Here is a 15,151-nt window from a genome sequence, read left to right as displayed (position 1 = left end):
AAATCCCCATGACGGGGTGAGCTCCCGTTGCTCGGTCCCTGCTCCTGCCAACCTAGCAGTTCGAAAGCACGTCATGTGCAAGTAGATAAATAGGTACCGCTCCGGTGGGAAGGTAAACGGCGTTTCTGTGCGCTGCTCTGGTTCCCCAGAAGCGGCTTAGTCATGCTGGCCACATGACCCGGAAGCTGAATGCCGGCTCCCTCGGCCAATAAAGCAAGATGAGCGCCACAACCCCAGAGTTGGTCACGACTGGACCTAATGGTCAGGGGTCCCTTTACCTTTACAAATAATCAATCCAGAGATGTATTTTAAATAAAAACACACATTCTACTGATGTAAAAACACAAGGCAGGCCCCACAAATAACCCAGAGATGCATTTTGCATAAAAGATGCATTTTACATAAAAACACACTGATTCCCGGAACGTCCGTGGGCCGGATTTAGAAGGCGATTGGGCCAGATCCAGCCCCCGGGCCTTAGCTTGCCTACCCATGACTTACACTGCTTCTGCAAAGCAGCAGTGATTTTGATGAACTACTAATAGTGGCTGCTTTCACACACAACATAAAACCGTGGCTTAGCACTAATGCGCGAATGTGCTGGCTCTTGGAGATGAGATTGCTGGCTGCTTTGCTCCCCCCTGGTTTTTTTAGGTTGGTGTGGTGCAGCAGGTAAACTCTGTTTCGGCTTAGGGTGTTACCCAAACAGTTAAAGCTTTTTCTTTCTTGACCACAATCTGAGCTTAGAGGTTGGAGAAGGAAGAAAGTTGGTTTAACTCCTCCCTCTCTTTGTGAGCTAGCATGTTCTTGTGGTCCCAGTAATCCAGATTTTTGGCTTACTGTTTACATTGAACCACGCCATAGTCTAAGAGAGGTTTGTTTGATGCAGTCTGAGGCTTCCTTTATTCACCAGGTGGCAGAATGGATAGGTCACCATTTTAAGACTTCAAGTGGGAGGGCAGTTTTTAAAAATGTTTTTCTTGTGCCAGGAATGGGCAAACTTTGGCTCTGCCAGATGGTGTTGGACTCCCATCAGCCCCAGCCAGAATGGCCAATGATCAAGAATGCTTGGAGTTAGAGTCCAGCAACATCTGGAGGGCCACTTTTAGCTCACCAAGGAGCGGGTGGCTTAAGCCCAGGCTTGTCCTTGTTTGCTGGTTTTCTCCTTGCGGGGAGAGGATGTTGTGGATTTGTGTCCTGCAAAGGAGAGCACTATGTGCTCTCATGAATGCGTTGGGAGAGCCATATTCAAATATTCTCTCTACCTAACCTCCCTCGCAGCTTTGTTGTAAAGATAAATCGTGTGTATGGGAAGAACCATTTAAGCGATTTTGAATCCTTTGAGGAAACAAATAGCATAAGCAAAACTTATGGAATTATTAAATCAATTCTGTGGTGTTTTTTTAATGTGATTACCCTATAGTCTGAAGTGCAATGCCTTATTCCACCCCGTCTTTAAAAAATGTTTTAAAATACATTGAAAATGAATGTCGAAACATTGAGCGAGGGAAGAATTTAACATCAGCTAAAGTCTCATTGAGTGAGCACATCCTTCTAAAATCTAAATTATCTCACGAGGGCAACGTGACGTGATGATTTTGGAGGGTGTGTCCATTTTGTCATTTTCAAAATGGTGATTGTGCTCTTAGTCAGGGTTGTGGATTTGTCATGTTTGCCTTAGCAGGCCTCATATTTCTCTCCTCCTCACCTGATGGTACATTGGAGAAGGGGGTGGTGACATGGGCTATTTACCATCCTCTAAAACTTCCTTCTGGAGCCCAGGGCAGCATTACTCACAGCTCTTAGTAAGGTGGCTTCGTGGCTGTTTCCCAAGAGTAATTGGAAACTGGCATGTGGTTGTGCTTCTCTGAATGCAACGGTGGATCATCTCCAGTTACTCGTGTGTTGTTCACACGGCTGTTTTCTCCAGGCCCTGTCAACGTCTCCATTATGAAAATATCCACTTCAGAAGCTATTTTATGACTTGCTTCTTGTCTCTCTCTTTCTCTCTCTGCCCAAAGCTGGTCTGCGTGGGGTTTTGAGGGATGACATTTGCCCATGGTGTAAGGTTTCTGGGCTGGGAATTAAAAAAAGAAGAAAAAGGGGAGGGGAGAGAAAGTTCACCCTTATTGAGAGAGCCGTGAACTCATGTGCAATCAGTCTCTCAATGTCTTTAATAGCATTTAACTCCTGCTTTCGTTGTGTCCGAATAGTATTTCCTCACCCCTCTATGCTATGGTCACGCAACCTTTGGTTGGTTCACATCTAACATGAAAATCATGGTTTGGCATTTGCATAAATAAACCCAGTCCTAGCATATTCCTGGCCTTCAGCCTCAGACGCTTGCTTCCTTAATGAGTTTCTTATGCTTTTCACTGGAAAATATGGATTTGCTGTTACGTGCAAACTAGCAAACTCTGGTTTTGCAAGCTTATTATGCCAGTCGTCATTCACTGCTTCAGATATTATAGGAAACTAGGATGGCCACATAAGCATTGGACACCCAAGAGAAGAAATACAAATGGGGGTATCAGGTTGCACTATATCAGTTTATGGCGATTTCGATGTATAGGAGCAAAAGCAAGAATAATTGCTATGTTTTAAACAGAAATGCATTAAATTTCACTGTATAGTTAGCCATAGTGTGTCTTGTGTGCCTGCTCACTTTGCTTTTTACAACCCCCACCTGCTGTCCCTTCTTAGGGTTTTTTCCCCTTTAAATTGGACTTGGACTGGACAGACCTTCCAAGCAGAAGACTCTTAGAAACAGGAGACTGTCCTCAGGAAAACCGGACAGATGCCCTGCCCCCCCCCCCCGCAGACTTTGGTGGCTTCTGTAACAGTGGAAGCAATTCATAACAGTGAAAGAGGCTTGCTCACCTGTGACTTTTGTGTTGCCCGTGAATTCACTGTTTGTGTTTGTGCATATAAACTTGAGTTGGCAATGGCAAATGGTCAGGGATGATGGGGAATTTTAGTTCTGACAGCATCTGTAGTGCCGCAAGTTTGCAATCTCTGTGCTGCCCTATAGTTTAACCCAGGGGTGGGGAACATCGGGTCCAGGGGACAAATGTGGCCCCGCAACCAGACTGGCCCCCGGGGGCTTTCCCTGTGCCAGGGCTTCCCAAGCCGTGGTCCATGGACCACCAGTGGTCTGCGAACTTTATTTAGCATGGCCACGTTAACCGTTCATATTGATTTCTAATTGTATTTCAACTGTATGGAGTGCGGATTGTAATGCAGTAAAATAAAATGAAAGAAATGAAAGAAGCCATAGAGATGCATGACTGAAAACCATGCAGTGTCTATTGCAGTTGCTGTAACCCGTGGAAAAATACGTTGGTCCACTAAGAGCACCAGCAATTTTCAAATGGGGAGAGAATATTTGGGAACCACTTCCCAAACTGTTCTGCTCACTGGTCCAGCTCCATGTTGTCCTCAAGCGCTTTTTGTCTGCTTGAAATGTGTCTTGGAATGGTGAATGCCTTTTCTTTCCTGAATGGATATCTGTCTGTCTAATTTTCTCTGTGCACATGGAAACCAACTTATTTTTGCATGGCTGGAATGTAGCCTACTGTGCAAAGGTAGGCTACCCATTGTGCCACCCACTTTTGCCTTTACTCTGCCCATCTCTGGAATGTGGCCCCCTGGAAGACCCCTCCCAGGGGAATTTATTTGGCCCTCAGATGGAAAATTGGTTCCCCTCGTTTAAACTGATGTTCAAGCATAGCCTGTGTTTCTCTGCCCTGTCCTTTCTCCTTTCCCAGGCACTCCAATCTTGCTGCAGTCCTTGTGTGTGGCAGGTATAGATTAGATTAGCTGAGAAATCCTGGACACCTTTCATGCAAACAGCTAGATATTCCATATCTTGGAATATTGGGTTCTTTTCAGTCTGTTGTAATATGGCGCCTTTGTACCTTATTTGGCTCGATGTAAAGCTAATCCACGGAATGCAGAATGTCTTGTGAGCCTAATCTAGGTTTTGCAAAGCAGGCAAGGTCATTCTGCCGCTGCTCTAAAAATATTTTTCTTTCTCCTCCTCTCATAAGATTAATTTTGACCTGCTTCCAGGCTTCATAATTGTGTAAAGAGCCTTCATTGTGTAGTCTACTGAAGGTTAAATATCCCTGTTTCTCTTTTTCCCTCTTTGCTTTTACTAGAACCGCTTATGGTTTTAAAAATAGCCGCAGCCGTTTGTTTGTATTTCCCTGTGATCCCCGAACAAACGCTGTGTTTGCAAAAGCCAAGCGGATGAAACGAAAGCACACAGACACAGAAAGCAGGCACCTCTGCTTCGGAACAGTTTTTTTGGTTCCCTAGACAGAGCGGCAGGCGAGTTAGCATCAGGACAACAGGCAGAATTAGGTCATCGGAGCTGGCAATCCCTTGATCGACCAGACGTTAAATATCACGCATAAATAGTGAGGGGAGCTGAATTTAATGCCTCCTGGGATCCAATTAGCAAAGCGTCTTATAACTCCCAATAAAGGAAGACCTTTGCAAATCAACCTTGGTCTGTCTCTGTTGCTGTGAGATGCTGACGCCGTTTTTGCTGCAGGTGTTGCGGAGAGAGACACCGTAGCTGCATTTTCATGGGCAAGGGAATATGGCATAAGAAGTTGGCTTGTGCCTTCGCACGGCCGGTGGTTTGTTTCCAACGAAACAGGCACGTGCCATCTTGTGCAGCAAGCTTGTCAAATATGCCACAGTTGTGTTTTCTTCATTATTTAAAATCTTAATGAATAAATTAAAGTAGGGAAGCTGGCTTATTATGCCAGTTGACTATTTCAGTCTAGCCCCAATATTGTCCGTTCTGACTGGCAGCAGCACCCCAGGGCGTTGGGCATGGTTCAGTCTGTCCCTTTGCCTATCTGATTCTTTCGAAAAAGGAAAAGAAACGAAACATGAAAATCTGTTTGCCTCTCACTTTGGGACACAGCTGGAGATTGGAGCCCAACAGATTTAAGTGTCATCAACCACAACCTGTGCTAAAAACTATATTTCAATTACAGTATTGTTTATTATGGTTGTATACCTCCCTGTTAATTGCAGTGTGTTCAGTGAGGCTGACTTCCTGCAAATCAAAAGGCCTTTCCAATTAATTGGGTAGCACATTATTTAGTACGAAATGTTAATTTTTAAATATGATTATTTATAAAGAAGATTACAGGCAGGAGGCAGCATCTGAGAAAAAGCATTCCGCCTTCGCTGTCACATAGGAGGTCATGGTTTTCCAAGCTTTGGGGCCTGCCATGACATCAGTAAACAGGAAGTGTTGAAATTAAAGCAACAGAAGTTTCTGCTCTTCGCTTCCGGTATTATTTCTAAGCTTATGCTGAGTTGATCAAACAGGCTGATTTAATATGCCTTATTTCATTGGGTGGCGTTGGAAAGGCATGCTTAAGAAACCCAACGTGGTATCCAACACCCAACTTCTGTGACAACTGCTTTTCTTGGTTTACAGCAGGCATGGCCAAACTTGGCCCTCCAGATGTTTTGGGACTACAGTTCCCATCATCCCTGACCACTGGTCCTGTTAGCTAGGGTTGATGGGAGGTATAGTCCCAAAACAGCTGGAGGGCCAGGTTTGGCCATGCCTGGTTTACAGTATTAGGGCATGGGTAGCCAGCGTGGTGATCTCCAGATAGCGTTGATCTTCCAATTCCCATCCAGCGGTCAGGAATAATGAGAGTTCTTTTCCGATGACATTTGGAGAGCACCACATGGGCAGTGCTGTCAAGTGTGTTCAAAAAGCGCTTTGTATACATTACCGAGTTGGAATTCCTAGCGGCTCTCCTTTATGGGATATCAGGATTATTATCCCACACACTGCAGTAGGGTTGTGAACAGAGGCTGAAAGACTGGTTTGCTTAAGCCCACCCAATGAGTTTGTGGTAGAGCCAAGATACTGGGTTCTTCCTGATTTTCTCCAGCCCATCTCTTAGCCACTGTGTTTATTTGTTGTTGTTTAGTCGTTCAGTCATGTTCAACTCTTCATGACTCCATGGACCAGAGCATGCCAGGCACTCCTGGTTATGAACCTCTCACCTTGCCCATGTACCCTGAACTCTGTTTGTGCTTTCACTATGTTTTATATATGCTGTAAGCATCCCAGAGTGGCTGGGGAAACACAGACAAGATGTTGTTGTTGTTGTTGTTGTTGTTGTTGTTTAGTCGTTTAGTCGTGTTCGACTCTTCGTGACCTCCTGGACCAGAGCACACCAGGCACTTCTGTCCTCCACTGCCTCCCGCAGTTTGGTCAAACTCATGCTGGTAGCTTCGAGAACACTATCCAACCATCTTGTCCTCTGTCGTCCCCTTCTCCTTGTGCCCTCCATCTTTCCCAACATCAGGGTCTTTTCCAGGGAGTCTTCTCTTCTCATGAGGTGGCCAAAGTATTGGAGCCTCAGCTTCAGGATCTGTCCTTCCAGTGAGCACTCAGGGCTGATTTCCTTCAGAATGGATAGGTTTGATCTTCTTGCAGTCCATGGGACTCTCAAGAGTCTCCTCCAGCAACTGTGTTTATACCAGTTCTCAATAAATAATGGTGTCTGCCTTGCAGTGGCTGTAGGCCCAATCCCTAGCATTTCCGAAGTAGTGCCTAGCAAGAACCCTCTCTGAAATCCTGCCAGTCAGTGTAGACAGTACTGAAGTAGAACTGCTGGTGTCCTTCTACCGAGGCTCCATAGAGAGCATTCTTACATACTGTATTTGTGCTTGGTTCTCCAGTTGTACAGCTAGGGAGAGGAAGGTGCTCCAGAAGGTCATAACCACAGCCCAAAGGATTATTGGTCATCCTCTCCCATCTTTGGAAGAACTGTACGGTTCCCGTTGTCTTAGGAAAGCAAATAACATCCTGCAGGATTCATCTCACCCGGGACACTGTCTGTTTGCACTACTGCCTTCTGGCAGAAGATATAGAAACATCAAGTCAAAGACAAATAGACTGAAAAACAGTTTCTATCCAAGAGCTGTGGCCCTTTTGAATGCTGTAACTCGTTAGTGTGACCTGGGAGTTTGATGGGTGTGGTGTGGGTGTGGCTGGAATGTGGTTTGTTTGGTTGTTGTTGTTGTCTTGCTTTTGTTGTTTTAAGGGATGGCATCCAATTTCGTTGCACTTTGTGCAATGTTGCACTTGTGTAATGACAATAAAGAATCTATCTATCTATCTATCTAGATGGACCCATGGCTTGACTCCACATAAGGCAGCTTTGTATGTTCCTACTTCAGTGGCGTCAACCCATGCTGCCATTTGAATCCCACCCCTCTCCCCATTTGTTGGTAGAGTCAGTGGTTGTCCTAGATCCATTCTATAGCCACAGGTGTTGAAAAACCTGGTTCCTGTTTGGCTTCAGTACATTTTTCCCACCCCCTCCACCCATCCTATTTACGTGGGTAGCAGAAGGCCTGAACCAGCAGTCAGGAATCAGGATGGCAACAATCATCTTGTTATAGGGAGCCCAGACAGGAAATGTTGCTTTGGTGTTGGAGGGGGGGGGGGAAGAAAAACAGGTTGGACCACCTTTTCTTATCATAGCAGTCATAGCTCAGCAGCTAAGCACCTGCCTAGCAGCCAGATTGGTCACCCCAGGCTTACTCACTGTCTAAAGTATTGGTGATGGGGAAAGAGCTCTGTCCCAAGAGCAAAGACAGTTATTTCCAATTGAATACTGGGTTAGATGGGTGAATAGTCTGTCCTGGTCACAGCCACTGAGCCTCTTGGGCTTGCTGATTGGAAGGTCAGCGGTTCGAATCCCTGCAACGGCGTAAGCTCCTGTTGCTCGGTCCCTGCTCCTGCCAACCTAGCAGTTCAAAAGCACACCAGCGCAAGTAGATAAATAGGTACCGCTGTGGCGAGAAGGTAAATGGCGTTTGTGCGCTCAGGCACTTGTCACGGTGTCCCATTGCACCAGAAGTGGTTTAGTCATGACCCGGAAAGCTGTTTGTGGACAAACACCAGCTCCCTCAGCCTGAAAAGCGAGATGAGCGCCGCAACCCCATAGTCACCTTTGACTGGACTTAACCGTCCCCTCTCGCTGTCCAGGTTTCAGGCGGCTATCCGCAAGCTTTCGGAGTGCAGCGGGAACTCCTGCTGTGCTCCGGAGGCTTGCGGATAGCTGCCTGAAGCCTCCAGAGTGCAGTGGGAGTTCCCACTGCGCTCCGGGGGCTTCAGGCGGCTTCAGTGATAGCAATGCGAAGCCTCCGGAGCACTGGGGGAGCTCTCCCTCTGCGCTTCGGAGGCTTCGCGTTGCTTTCGCTGAAGCCAAGGAGCCTGCATTCGCTCCATAAGATGCACACACATTTCCCCTTAATTTTTGAAGGGAAAAAAGTGTGTCTTAGAGAGCAAAAAATACGGTACCCATGGAAAGCCCATAAACAGCACCTGAGTGCCAGGGATGCCATGCCCGTTTTGCCGCTGCTGCACTGCCCTCGCCAAAGCATTCCTGACCTCGGTTGTGCAGCGATGGCGGGTTCTGGCAGCATGTTTCCGGAAATCGGTGGTGATGCCAGTGCTGCTTCTCAGCCAGAGTTGGCAGGGTGCACAGTGCCCCCACAGGGACACAGCCTCAGGGGCTTCATCCTGCCTCAGGGGCTGGGCAGCCCCTGCTGTGTGTGTAACTGTGTTTCCCCACTTGCGATTCCCCGCAGCCAGTACCCAAAGGCTATTGCTGCCTCCCGTGGGAGCGAGTTCCACAGTTTAGCTTTGTGGTGTGTACTTGCTTTTATCCGTCCTGAATACTCCCAACATTTCAGATTCATTGAATATCCCTGAGCATTTCTATGAAGGCCACAGAGGGGTTTGAAGTGTAAGAAAATAGCACAACATATTAAGAAACATGTTGGAAGGGATGAAGTTAGATAAAACGGAACCTTAAAACAAATTGTATGTGTTTTGGGTTATAAACATTGATGTTGGGAGAGCAGGAAGTCCCTAGTTTGTTGATTTGCAATACAGTGGTACCTCGGGTTAAGAACTTAATTTGTTCCAGAGGTCCGTTCTTAACTTGAAACTGTTCTTAACCTGAAGACCACTTTAGCTAATGGGGCCTCCTGCTGCCGCTGTGCCGCCACCGCGTGATTTCTGTTCATCCTGAAGCAAAGTTCTTAACCCGAGGTACTATTTCTGGGTTAGCAGAGTATGTAACCTGAAGCATCTATAACCCGAGGTGCCACTGTACAGTCATATCTTGGTTTTCGAACACAATGCGTTCCAGAAGTCTATTCGACTTCTGAAACATTCAGAAACCAAGGCGCGGCTCCCAATTGTGCAGGCACTGTGGAAACAATAGCAGAATCCGCATCGGACGTTCGGCTTCCAAAAGAACGTTCAGAAACCAGAACACTCACTTCCGGGTTTCAATCTTTCGGGAGCCAAAACGTACAAGTACCGAGGCATTCAACAACCAAAGTGCGACTGTATAATGGTTGAGTAAAGAAAGTAACTTTCTATACGGAAGAAAAAATAAAATAATATTATAAAAAGGGATATTCCTGAGTTCTAGTATTATGAGTAGGGGAGGAAACATTTCACTAACCACTTTCTTCACTGAGAATAATTTACTCTGCATCCCCTGGGAAAGAATACTCACTTTGGTGTTCGGAAATTATGTGACATTTGGTCATCTTGTCCACTGGGATTTTGTTTCTTTGTGAGAAATGACGACCAACTCTGTCCCTGACGAATGAAGGTTTTGAAATAGGAATACACAGTAAGGGTTATGAAATTAGCTTCTTTCTGCTACTCCCCTTATTATTCATTCAGTCGCAGAGATCATCTGGAGGAATGCCTGTCAGTTGCCCCTGTGCTACCGAAGAGGCCAAGAGATACCCTTGCCATTAACTTCCATGTGTCTCTCAAATACCTTTTTTCTCCAGATGGGCCTATTCAGTTTGAGATTAGACAGTTTAAGATTAGGCAGCCACTGTAACGTTTATTTCATGTTGGTTTTATTATATGTTATGTTTTATGGTCCTGTACGTCGCCTTGATAGTTCACCTAAGATGGTATTATATAAATCCTTCAATAAAATAAATTATTGGTCTCTTTGAAGAAATCCAAATACAGTGATACCTCAAGTTAAGTACTTAATTCGTTCCGGAGGTCCGTTCTTAACCTGAAACTGTTCTTAACCTGAAGCACCACTTTAAATAATGGGGCTTTCCTGCTTCCGCTGCGCCGCGGGGGCACGATTTCTGTTCTCATCCTGAAGCAAAGTTCTTAACCTGAGGTACTATTTCTGGGTTAACGGAGTCTGTAACCTGAAGCGCATGTAACCTGAAATGTACGTAACCCGAGGTACCACTGTACTACAATAAGGTAGTGCTTTTACAAGGACTACCCCGTAAGGTAGTGCCGGGATGTTATCTCCAAACTTTAAAAAAGAAAAACTGATTTGAATGTGTCCAACCAAGTTGACCTGACCTGCTTTTATTTGGAATGCAAGCCAAGCCGTTCTTGTCATTTGCAGAAATTTGATTAAGGCTCTCTTGAAATCTCATGGAGCTAGGGGAATGACGCTGTGACTTAAGCAAAAGGGATCCTTTTCTTCCCTTCCATATCTACCTTCAACTTGTAAGGGTAATAGCTGCCAGAACTGCAGACATTCAGAAACTTCAGCATCTGGTTGAATGTTTTGTGTTTGGGGTGGTGATGGGTCCCATTGAACACATACTGACAAGCTGTTCATTTCCTTGTATCGTTAATTTCCCCCTGCAAGAAGTGGGGAATCTTTGCTTCACTATCTGTGTACAGTGGTACCTTGGTTCTTGAACTTAATCAGTTCCGGGAGTCCGTTCGACTCCCGAAACCGTTTGAAAACCAAGGCGTGGCTTCAGATTGGCTGCAGGAGCCGCGTCGGACGTTCGGCTTCCGAAAATCGTTCACAAACAGGAACACTTCTGGGTTTGCAGCATTCAGGATCTGATTTGTTCGGGAGCCAAGCTGTTCAAGTACCAAGGCAGCACTGTACTTAGATAGGTGAAACTGATACTTTTCAGCCACTACAGACAGTTCTATCAGCTCAAGGGTCTTTGCTTTAAATACCTGATCATTGCCACTGCTGTCTCCCAAAGAACCCTGGTGCCACCTGTGCTTTTGGGAGAAAGGAATAATAATTATTATTTTTGCATACCTCTCCCAATCTTTGCAGAAGAGGCAGGAAAAACATACAAAGCCTCTTTCGCAGAGAGTGGAGATTTCCATGCATAAAATAAAATAAAGTAGGATTGGGCAAGGTGTTTATAGCGATGGGCGTAATATGAGCAGTGACCCCCTGCTGAGAAAGCACATTTGCCCTGCTTTGTCTAGATTCACAGAATATTATCTTCAGAAATTGGGAGAAACTGATTGTGTGTGTGTTTGCGGCAGAAGCTCTGTGCTCAGCAGCGAGTGGTTAGAAACAGTGACGTTACTAACCCACTTTCTGCCTCCTCATCGAAAGTAGTTTTAAAACCTTGATTCTGCATTTTTTTTTTTTAAATGACTGGGGTGGGGGGGGTAGCTGGGAAGTTGGCAGGGTGGGAGTGAGTAGGGCAAGCCACGGTCCATTTGTCAGAGGAGAAACAAAAGCCCCAAACTGTATGGATGTTTTGGATACATTCAAATCCCTTTCCTAGCCTCCTTCCCTATGAAACAGCAGCTGCAACAGCTGAGCTGGCCAACAAACCATTTATTCACCTGATTATCAGCTCATCTTCCTCCTGTTTCTTTCTACCCCTCACCCACAATGTTTTCTAGAAGAATAGAGGAGAAAGCCTCTTCTAATTCTGTGCAGTAGACACCCTGGCTGATTAATTTTCAGTTAGTAAATGCAATTCAGATTTGTCTGACTCACCCATCCTTCTGCACTTTAGCCCCATCTCGGGTTCCCTTGCCACAACCAAACAGAACTACAGTGATTGCCAACATCCCATAATCCACATTTCCCCTTCAGCATCTGGGTTGCTTGAACTTTCTGTGCAATCACAGCAGCTTGGCTAATGGCTGGTGGAGGGTCTCTGGCTGCTAGCTGGCAAGTAGTCCATTATCCGCCTCCATCACCTGAGGTTCTTATTATATTTAATGGTCCATAAAAGAACTGTGTTAATCTTTATGCAACATTCACTTCCTGAGAGATGCCCTGGCAACTTGGGGGAAGATATAAGGAGCCATAAAACTTAACGGCATGCAATTTTGGATTTGTGTCAGAATCCGTTGTATGCAAAGCAGTTGGCTTCCACATTTGCATAGTACTTTGACTGCATGCTGACAGTGTGACTTTAGCTGGTCGGTGTCGAATGTGATATTTCAGGGATATACACAATTCCTGCTCTGTGATGATGGCCACTCTATCAATAAATATTGAGCAATCACCTGCAAGCTACCTGCAGTTAGTTAAGGCATAATGTGATAGGCACTTAAGCCTAAATGCAATTTTCTATTATGCTTTTTTCTGCCCAAATGCAGACTAAGTAACTTTAAAAAAAAATAAAAGAGTAAAAATGAAGCAGAATGAGAATTGGTAAAAGGAAAGACAGCGCACACGGACACACACCTTGCAAAATTTTAACAGGAAATGGCGCTACCCCTCCAGAGAATTCAGGATGGGGGTCTAAGGTCTCTCCAACCTGCTTCCCTCCCCCTTCCCACAATTATAACAACCCTGTGAGTTTTTTTCTGCTAAAAGATGGTTATTGACACATGCTTATATATACCATAGGAACAGGGAATTGTTGGCGATCTCGATGTTTCTGGCCTCTGGCTCCCATCGCCTCTGACCATTGGAGGTGCTGGCAAGGGGTGATGGGAGTTCGACAACACCTGGGGTGGGGTACAGGCCCCGTCTCTGCCGAATATTAGGGGTCAGCCTTGTGTAAGGTGCAAAATTCATGTGTGTTTATTTTTCGTTGAAAGCAACTAGTCCTGTTATAGATTCACTTTTATAAATTGTAACTGAATTGCGCCCCCCCCCCCCGCAAAAAAATAATAATGTGGAGGTTTAGAAGTTTTCCAGTTTCTAGTCCTAGTGCTTTGGTTTTTCTGTCTCTCCCAATAATCCATGGTTTATTTTTAAAAAATCTCCCATCCTCAGTTTCCAGTGCACACGTTACTTTTACAGGAATTGTAGTTATGAAGCCTCAGAAGGCTGTGTTAAATTGGAAACAGCAAAGGCTTTTGATACTGCACTCAAGCAAGTGTGTTTGTTAAATGTGCAGCTAGGAGTACCCAGGAGCCTCCAAGGAATATGGAAGGGGGCCTAAATGATTTAGATTTATTAAAAGGGAAAGGCATGTAGAATTGAACGCCTTGGTAAACTCTGCATTAAATTCTCTGGCACCCATAGTGTATTCTGCTTTGTTGACTGGATCCAAACCTTTTTAAAAAAAATAATAATAACCGATTCTCCCCCATCCCCTTTCTTTTCTTTTAGGAAATGGCCAACTCTGTTTACTTGGTTATGGAGGTGAGTAATTCTGAACTCTTATCAAAGGTGAAGGTTATTCTTAGGTCTCATCTGCACTAGACACCTAAAGCATCAGCTTTCCACTTTAAACTATAACGACTTCGTCCAAGGAATCCTGGGTGCTGAGAGTTGCCAAGTGAATCATGTTCTGCTCAGAGAGTCCCCTGGGAAATGGGATTGAGTGTAAAACCATTCTGGGAATTTTAGCTCTGCGAGGGGTATAGGGGTCTCCGAACAACTCACAGCACCCTCAACAAACTATGGTCCCCAGGATTCTTTGGGGGAAGCCATGACTGTTTGCAACAAGATGTCAGAAGCAACTGATGGAGAGCACTCCAGAGTGCAAGAGCAAAGGAGGGAAATATTACTATTTTTTGGTGACCAGCGTGATACTCTGTAGGGTATGGTTCTGTAAGTAAAAAATTCTCAAAGTGATCTATGTCAACTGAGATGTCCATACAGTGTCCTGAGTTGTCCAAGCATCTTGAGAGTACAATAATACATGGAGAGACACAGTTTCCCATGCCTGTATGTAAATAATTAGTCAATGACCTATATTTTAAGTGTAAGAGTAAAATATGCCTCTAGTTTTAATTCAGAAAAAAGGATGCACTCACATTAAAAAATCATAATGTTGCCTGCAAGGCTATTGTATTAAAAACCGCTATTTGGGAAGGGAGAACAGGAAGCCAACCTATTGCCTGGGTTCAGCGGCGTAGCGTGGGTTGTCAGCACCTGGGGCAAGGCAAGTAATTTGCGCCCCCTAAACCGGGGCAAGGCAAGTAATTTGCGCCCCCTAACCCTGAACCTGCCGCCGCTGCTTCTTCTTGCTGCTGCCTGGTCTGGTCTGGTGTGGTTCTCTCCTGCGCTCAGCGCTGCGCTGGGCGGCTGCTGCACTGTCGCTCCCCCAGATAGTCCCTCGCTCTCTCTCCGCACCGCACGCCTGGCACCCACCCCCTCCACAGTGGGCGGCGGATTCGCACAGCCAGCACTGCAGTGAGAGAGAGTGAGTGAGCCAGGTAGGGGCAGAGAGCTGCGAGTGTGAGCGCCCCCCCCAGATGTTGCGCCCGGTGCGGCCGGCCCCCCCCTGCACCCCCCACGCTACGCCACTGCCTGGGTTACTATCTCGGTGCCAGTGTAGACCTTCCAAAATGAAATGCTTGGCTCTTGTTGGAAGGCTTCTGCTGTTTTGGTCTCAAGGGTCACTAAATTAGCCATGGACATCCTCTTGAAAGCAACATTGGAGAAGGAACAGGATTGGCTCATATTAGCTGGACTATGTCAGTGGGGCAGAACTTGGGATAATATATTTGCAGTAGAAGGGGGCTTTTTACTCGAAGGTAGGGAGAGAGGGATTGTGGTGGTGCCTGCTGGGTCCACCCCAATCTCTGTGAATGTATAGGCATGCAGACTTTCTGTTCAGGCCCCAGAAGCAGAGGGTGGGCTGGGGGAAGGGATTGAGTGGAAACAGTGATCCACACTCACGTGTGTCCAGAAAGCCCTAACCTGAGATCCCAAACTCCCTCTATCTCTGACCATTGCTTATGCTGGCTAGAGCTGGTGGGATTTGGAGCCCAACAAGATCTGGAGGGCACTGGCTGATTACCCCTGCCCGAATGTCTCCCTCATTTCAAGAATCAATACTTGTAAGATGAATAAATGAAGGAAACAAATCTACACTGCACTTACCAGATCCTAAGCTCTGGCAT

The 15,151-nt window shown here is 45.8% G+C and overlaps 1 protein-coding gene across 1 annotated transcript in view; it reads left to right on the top strand.

The window, feature by feature from the left end:
• Nucleotides 1-15,151, top strand: part of ULK1 (unc-51 like autophagy activating kinase 1) — a 118,569-nt gene that overhangs the window by 15,350 nt on the left and 88,068 nt on the right. Inside the window, exon 4 of the mRNA XM_082204119.1 lies at nt 13,410-13,442. Coding sequence (XP_082060245.1) covers nt 13,410-13,442 — 33 coding nt within the window. The remainder of the gene's footprint in view (nt 1-13,409; nt 13,443-15,151) is intronic.

This window comes from Podarcis vaucheri (assembly GCF_965113315.1).
Source record: "Podarcis vaucheri genome assembly, chromosome: 16".
Taxonomy (NCBI): Eukaryota; Metazoa; Chordata; class Lepidosauria; order Squamata; family Lacertidae; genus Podarcis; species Podarcis vaucheri.
Note: the sequence above shows the minus strand (reverse complement) of the source record. Positions and strands in the feature narration are given on the sequence as shown.